The sequence below is a fragment of the Grammomys surdaster genome, unplaced genomic scaffold (genome assembly GCF_004785775.1).
Source record: "Grammomys surdaster isolate TR1022 unplaced genomic scaffold, NIH_TR_1.0 100, whole genome shotgun sequence".
Taxonomy (NCBI): Eukaryota; Metazoa; Chordata; class Mammalia; order Rodentia; family Muridae; genus Grammomys; species Grammomys surdaster.
The window spans coordinates 967044-975051 of NW_021604579.1; the positions used below are offsets into that span (position 1 = coordinate 967044).

The following is an 8008-nucleotide window of genomic DNA, read 5'->3' on the forward strand; positions in this document are numbered from 1 at the left end:
CCAGGACTATACACTGAGTGTCGGAAAAAAGTACTTCATAGCTTGTGAGGGCCAAGGCTGCTGCTCACTGGGTGTTTCGTATTGCAGTCAGATAATCTGGGTGATACGGCCTTGGTTTGGAGCCCACCTTCCAAGGATTGAAGGGACCACTCACCACTTTGCCCTTCATTTTGCAGCCTGCTTTCACTGGCTGAAAAATAAACTTTTAGGGCTTTTAGTCAAAGCCGTGACTATGACTTTAAAGCTGAGGAATTGTGTTTCCTCATTGAGGGGAGATGGTGGTTCTGATGTCCCTGTTGGGCTAGATCTTTGCTAATCCTGAGTGGATGGTGACTGAAAGAAACTCTTGCTCTGCAGGCCTTTGTCAAGCACCCACTCCGTGGCATGCCTCACTCTGAGCGTTTTGCAGGCATGTGTCATTTGGTCTTCATGTGGTGGGCTGACCCTGCAGCTAACATGCCTACTCTGTCTTTGTGCTTCCCTACAGATCACACAGACAGAGGTCCAGCAAGGACAGCAGCAGTTCAGCCAGTTCACAGATGGACAGGTAAGTGACCCAGACTCAGTTGGAGTCCAGGGATGGCAGACAGTATATGGGTTGGGATGGGTAGGGCTCTCTCCCTAGTAGTGGACCAAACATTGTTATACATGTAGTGCTCCTTTACGGTTGCAGGCTGTGGGAGCCAGAAACAAACAAATAAAACCTTAAGTGTTATGCAGTTCAAATTACCATCCTTCAGGTAGTGACCTGAGCCCCAGAGGTGGGATGTGCCTCTTCCGAGTTTGCTTAGTTATTGTTCTAGAGGCCTCACTAAAATGCAGGTTTTCTGGTTCCTTCTCTAGGACTACTTTTTCCTATTCCAGGACACTTAGATGTGTGGATTAGTTTAAATAAAGGTACATCTGACTGCTTGAATAATCTTAGATACCTAAGAAAGAGGGGTCTTCTCTGCTCACCTGCTTTTCTCTCACAGCATAGTCTCTGGATCCACTGAGGATGACATAGGTAAAATGTACAATGTCATGTTCTCTGATGCCCAGAGAGAGAAGAGTTGACTTCTGGCCCCTCTGGTCTCTGCGAGGACCAGTGCTAATAAGTTCTTAGGTCAGGGGTTCTCTGGGTGGTTTCTTTTAGGGGCCCCCAAAACCAGGAGGCTCGACTGCCCTACCTTGTCTTCTTTGCTCTGACGAGCTTGGTTGTAGTAAATGTTAACACCAGACCACCTCCTTGCACAGATCCCTTGGAGGAAAGGTCTGAGGATCCTGGTTTACAAGGTGCTAATACATGGTCAAGTGCTTATAGTTGTCAAAGCAGAAAAGGATGCAGCAAGTTTGAGCTAACTGTAGAGCAGAAAGAAGTGAAAGACACAAGAGGTGTCCACTAAACTACCTCACATGGCAGTCTGGTGGCCCCCTTGTCTGCTGCTTGTTGTTTCCCTCCCCTACAGAGGCTGCCACTCCACCCCCCTTCCCTCTGACACTTTTTAGTGGGTAGTAGTTAAGGTATCTATGACCCCATCCAGTTGGAGGCCTACAGAGAGCTGTCTGCCTCTATCTCAGGAGTGACCTCATTCTCCTCTACCCTTTTGCAGCAGCTGTACCAGATCCAGCAAGTCACCATGCCTGCAGGCCAAGACCTCACCCAGCCCATGTTTATTCAGTCAGCCAACCAGCCCTCTGATGGGCAGACCCCTCAGGTGACTGGAGACTGAGGGCCTGAATTGGCAAAGCCAAGGACACCCAACACATTATTTGCCATAGAGCCCCAGGCGATGGGGACATACCCTCCCTCACCAGAGGACCCGGGACTTCATTGCCTCCTGCAGGCTAAGATACTGGTGCACTACTTTCCACGCCTGGGGACTGAGATTCTACAACAGAAAGATGCAATATTTTTTATTTTCTTTTTTCCATTTTTGTCTCCAAGGAATCAATATTTCAATATATTGAGCTATGTGTCCAATGCTATGAAACAAGAATATTAAATAACATATTTATGGCATTTTCTTGAAACGTGTGGTTGAAGAAATAATTCTCTTGTGTGTTTCCTGGCTTGGGCACTCACCACCACTGCTAAGGGGCAGCCTGTGCTCTTCCTTCCTAAGGGTGTACAGGATTTCCATTCTGCCAGTTCTGCCCTCAGAAAAAAAAGGGTCATACCCTTTCCACCAGCATTCTTCTCTGCCCCTTCCCCAGAGCCTTCCTACATCCAGAAGATATAGAAACACTTCTCGCCTGTGGACCATGAACTCATTCTCCACAGAGAGCTGGTTTCCTTCCCATCCCTCCTCTCCAAGACCCAGGAGAACCAGGACTTTGTGCACTGTTCTGCCCACTGTTTTATTTTTTAAATACATTAAAGATTGTGCTCATCTCCGTTGCTGCATGGACTTCAAACTGCATGAAATGCAATAAATCTCATTTTTTGGTACTTGAGAATCTGTTTCTGTGTCTGGGACATTCATGGGGGCTACTCACTTGGGGAAAGCTTGGAAAGGTTGATTTGTTTCAAGGTTGGATGTCAGAAACTACTTGTGAGGAGGTGGTGTACAAAGCCAAGGGAACTTGCAAACTGAGATTTCACTGGTTTACAAGTGAACTTCATCAGAACTTGTCTCTTGCTCATAAAAGCGTCGCCTCACCCAAATGAACCACTTCCATGGCATTGTGGGGACATCTCTCCAGGAGAGCACTGGCTTCTCTAGCAAACAAGGACCCCAGGAAATCTCTGCAACCTTCCTTGGTACAGTGGCTCTTGCCACTGCTTGCTGTAGTTCTTATCACCAAAGGATTGGATCAGCCATAGAGGGCAGCTCAGGACCCTTGCCATCCATCATGTCAGGGCTTCTATAGCCAGAGCCTACTTCCTGTCCACTGAAGCAGGGACAGCAGAAAAGCCAGCAGTGAGCAATCTTCCTGACATCCTTGTCTTTACAGCCATAGTTGTGCCTTCTGTCACTGTGTGATAGTGCAGTGCCAGGAAAAGCAAAGATCAGTTTGCCATAATCTGATACACAGCTCCCCGGGCTCTGGGCTCAGAGGGTGTAAGGTTGTGCAGGGAAGAGGCTCATACTAGACCCTCCACGCTGAGGCCTGGTATCCCTAGGATTCCCTTGCCACAGATGGCTCACTGTAAACCTGCCTGGTAGGGTAGGCATTGACATAGGAAAAACTGATGGCCCACACCTCTTAAAATGTAAGTCCCAAGTTCTGGGGTTCAGGTCTGGCCAAATTACCCTTTACTCTTTGGGCAAAAGAGGGAAGACTATTGGCTATGTTGGTGATCATTTGCTTACGTATACCTTACCTGATACCATAAACTAGGATTAGGGAAAAAAACATTGAATGAGAAATTGGGATCATAAAATCAGAGCACATATATGCTAGGTATCAAGACCTACATAATTTTGAAATGATTTGGTGCTGAGCTTCCTGGCAACCAAAGCAAAAGGCTAGGACCAAGTAAGGGGTTCAGTTCATACTGTAAAGAAAAGTAACAGTCTTGCAGAATTCTTTTTCCTAGTTTTAAGGGTATTGGATAGAGTTCCCTTACCACAGAAGATTAAGTATCTCATCACTAACTGTCAGAAAGTAGGCTTAGGAAAGCCCACATGTGCTTCTAATTTCCAAATTGCCTTTCCATCTGTCCCACACAAACCCTCCTGTGTGGGAAGTCACACCATTGGACAGGTAAAAGGGCCTGGTCACAGCAGAGGGGCTGTATCCTGTTTCCTGGTGCCCTCTGTTCCACCCTGCTTCCCTCCCACTCATTCTTGAATGTTCAATTACCACCTGCATTAATTCAGACTTCATTCTTTTCTTGTAAGTATTTCAGTTGGTGCGACTGGCCAGCAGCTTCTGTGCACAGCTCGTTCCCTTTAAATGGACCTGCCAGCAGGGCCCATTCAGATGTAAGCAAACCCTTTGGTCCAGCCCCAAAGAGCCCCTATCTAATCCCTAACAAGATCCCCTTACATCCATCCGGAGCACTCTGAGCATTTCCGAATGTTCCCATCCATCTAACTATGATCTTCACGGTGACCCTTCAGAAACCAGGAAGACTGAGCACAGTCCCTGAGTTACTGGTAGTTTGAGAGGTCCAGTACAATGACTTGTCCAAGGTCATTCTGAAGGGTGGGGTTAAACACAAACCTTGGTCTCCTGACCCCTGTTCATCTCCAGATAGATGCTTTATCTGAAGGGGGGAAGGGACTATGAGAGAAGAAAGCTTTACATTAACCTCTCTCATTGGCTTTTACTCGGCTCCCCAGGCCACCTGACCCAGCCCTGAGTGTACATGGAATAGTAAATAAAGTTGGTACTGCTCTCCGGTGGTTTGGTAGGAATTGGAGACCCCTGGGGTTTTGAGAGGACAACGTGGCTGATGCCTTGCTGCCCAGGTTGGCCAAGGCCACGAGGGGGCAGCATATCGCCCTTACCTGGGTCCTTACCGTCTAGTTACATCGTCTTCTCTATTTGAGATCGGTCTAAGAACTAAAGGGTGCGATCGGTTGTTTGTTTGTTTGTTTGTTTGTTTGTTTGTTTCTGCTAAGACACCAACAAACCCCTTGAAGAGAAGGTCCTTTGTGATAACAGTAGGACAGAAAACTTCCTTCTTTTGGAGTATTGTTTGAAGATAAGTAGACCGTCCACAGTCCTCCTCACCTCTTTTGTTTCTTTGCTTCCTGCCTGCCCCCACTGGCCACGACTGTACCCAGTGTTCTTGTACTAACGGGTTGGGTTTCGGAACTTGCGGCCATATTTTCAGAATGTGCTGGCCCGAGTGCCTGGAAAGCCCTTTTTCATTTATTGATCTCATATATATCCATCAAAGCCCAATTGAAATGGCTCTCACTGAGAAACTTCTAATTCCTTGGGCAGAGTCAGCGAGGACTCTTTCGATGCGCCTACATCAACGTCTACAGACTATTATTAGAACAACATACACAGCTGTGCAGCAGGGATTTCTTTGGCACCCTGTGCGCATGTCAGAGACTGTTTGGGACAGTCTGCCTCCAGCTGAGAACAAGCCAGGCGAGATCCTGCTGTTGTGGACTGAAGCACCTGCACACATCCTCCATCTCTCTGCTCTTCGTAGCTCTTTGTTCAGTTTTGTTTTGGGTTTTTTTTTTCTTTTTCTGAATACTGATGGTCTGCTAGGCAGGGCCCTCTGAGATAGACCTTGTAAGAAATTATTGGGGAGCCGGGCGGTGGTGGTGCACGCCTTTAATCCCAGCACTTGGGAGGCAGAGGCAGGCGGATTTCTGAATTCCAGGCCAGCCTGGTCTACAGAGTGAGTTCCAGGACAGCCAGGACTATACAGAGAAACCCTATCTCTGTCTCGAAAAAACAAAAAACAAACAAAAAAACCCAAACAAACAAAAAGAAAAAGAAAAATTATTGGGGAGGAAAACAGAGCTAGACTGGGGAGTGGAGGGCTTGCCTAACATAAAGCCTTGGGTTTGGTCCCCAGCTCATCATAAACTGGGCATAAATAGTACACACCTACAATTTCAGCACCTGGAAGGTGAAGACAGGGACAGGAAGTTCAAGGTTATTCTTGGCCACATAGCAAGTTTGAGGCCAGTCTGGGCTACATGAGACCCTGACTCAAGTATATATAAATATTGGTCCTACATTGACTCTCATTTCAACATCATATTAATAAGTGAGTAGCCTCCTCCACTTTATAAGGAAGAAACTGAGGTACAGAAGGTTAAGAAATTGCTCAAACCAGGTTGTGATGTTGGCACATGCCTTTAATCCCAGCACTTGGGTGGTAGAGGCAGATGGATCTCTGAGTTCGAGGCCAACCTGGTCTACAGTCCAGGATAGCCAAGGCTACAGAAAAACCCTGTCTCAAAGAAAAGGAAGGAAGGAAGGAAGGAAGGAAGGAAGGAAGGAAGAAAGAAAGAAAGGAAGGAAACAAAAAAGAAAATTTTCAAGGGCACCAGCCGGCTGTCAGTCTCATGTAGCCTGGCCTCTGTTGATCCCTTTCCACAGCACCAGCTACCTAGAGCTTTTTAAGGTGACATCTGAGATATTAAGAGAAGACCCTATGATGGTCAAGTGCCCAGTCACATGAGTAGTTTGGACACGGCCTCTTCAAGGCCCCAGAGCCAGTCTAGTGATATCACCTCTAGCTTGGGTATCATGCCACTGCCGTAGTCCAGAAAGAGGGGACAAGAAGACAACAAGGCTGGCATTCAAGAGGGGAAAATCCGAGCTGGGTCCCAGCTGGGTCAGGCTGGACTGGGTTCCTCTGTCTGGCTAGAGTTAGGGCAAGATCCGAAACAGAGCCCCAGCTGGCCTGTGTATCAGAGCCTCCAGGCCATGAGTCTCAAGGCACCTGAGTGAGCTCCCAGCCCCTCCCCCTAGGCTCTGTGCCTTTTTAACAGGTGGTATCTGTGGGGCAGAAGCTTTCTAAGATAATGTGTGTGTCCAAATGTCTTTATTTTGCCCTTTAATTTAAACAACAGTTTGGCAATAGATGGAAATGAAGGTTCCCAATCCTTTGCCCCCAGCACTCTGAAGATGTTCTTCCACTGTCTTTTGGCATCTGTTGTTGCTGATGAGAAGTTTACTGTCAATTCAATTATTGGACCTTTGTAGATAAGTGATCTTTTCTCTCTGGTGGCTTTTAGAATTTCCTCTTTTTTTTTTTTTTGTTTGTTTTTCGAGACAAGGTTTCTCTGTATAGCCCGGGCTGTCTTGGAACTCTGTAGACCAGGCTAGCATTGAACTCAGAAATCTGACTGCCTCTGCCTCCCAAGTGCTGGGATTAAAGGTGTGTGCCAACACCGCCCGGCCAGAATTTCCTCTTTATTCCTGATATTCTACACTTTTGTCTAAAAGGTGTCTAGATGCAGGTATTTGGTTTTAGTTTTTTGTACTCTCTTATTATGCAGTTTGTAGATCTTCAAACTAGAAGCTCGTGTCTCAGTTTTGGAAAAAGCTTGGTCACCCTTCAGTATCAACTGAGTAATGACACACATACTTGAGATTCCCATTTGTTCTGTGATCTCTCTTCTTTCACATGTTTGATTCCCTCATTCTGTACTTCATTCTGGCGATTTTCCCAGTTCTAGCATCTAATCTAGTGAGTCTCTCTCCAGCTCTATTTACTAATTTGCCTATTGGGTTTGTTATTTTTCAATGTCAATTTCCTCAGTTCCTTTAAAATTCAAGATTAGCTGTGTTCATTTCTGCTGCGTGTGTCTACTTGGTGTCTTTCTGGTTTTGTTTTATAGATGCTGATTCTACCTTTATCTTCTTGAAGATTTGTAACTGGATCAAACTTCTTTCAGACTATCCCATTTTTTTTTCCAGGTCTTTAGGTATGATGCATAGCAAGAAAGACCCTGTCTTAAAAAAAAAAAAAAAACCAGCATTTATCTCCCCCACCTAACATTTCAAGAAAAAGCTTCTATTGATATTTGATGGGGTTTGAGGTCAGAGACAAAGAAGCCTGAAATAGCTTAAGATCAAGCTTGCCCTGGAAGTGCTGCTCTCTGTGCCTCTCTGTGGTATCAGTGAGACTCTTGCCTCTTGTAAGACCCCCCTGAACTCATACCTCCCTTACCAGATATTAGCCATTCCTTTTATGACCCACCTCCCCTGCACTCATGATCTTCAGTCCCTCCTACTCTCAAAATCTGCCTCCTAACCTGTTTATTTTGCCAGGAGAGCTAGCTAGCCTGCTTGCTTGATTTGTTCGTTTGTTTGTACTGAGGTTTGAACCCACGTCCTTGTACATGCTAGGCGAGCGCGCTGCTGCTGAATACATCCTTGGCCCTGTTTTTGTGACTGTTTGGAGACAAGGTCTCACTAAGTTGCCCAAACTTGCCTTGAACTCTAGCACTTATGATCTCCCAGCGTCAGCCTTCTGAGTAGCTGGAGTAACAGATTCGAGCCTCCAGATGACACTGGGTGACTCACAGCCCTTCCTCTACACTCCAACAGCTCTACTGCCCCAGTGACTCTTGCTGAGACAAAGGACCTGCCAGGA

The 8008-nt window shown here is 46.4% G+C and overlaps 1 protein-coding gene across 5 annotated transcripts in view; it reads left to right on the forward strand.

Annotated features, from left to right (window-relative positions):
• Nfyc (nuclear transcription factor Y subunit gamma) overlaps positions 1-2436 on the forward strand; it is a 63381-nt gene extending 60945 nt beyond the window's left edge. For all 5 annotated transcript variants that reach the window (XM_028785064.1, XM_028785084.1, XM_028785057.1 and 2 more), the window contains 2 exons: positions 488-547; positions 1593-2436. In XM_028785064.1, coding sequence (XP_028640897.1) covers positions 488-547; positions 1593-1712 — 180 coding nt within the window. In that variant the 3' untranslated portion in view covers positions 1713-2436. The remainder of the gene's footprint in view (positions 1-487; positions 548-1592) is intronic.
• The last annotated feature ends 5572 nt before the right edge of the window (positions 2437-8008 follow it).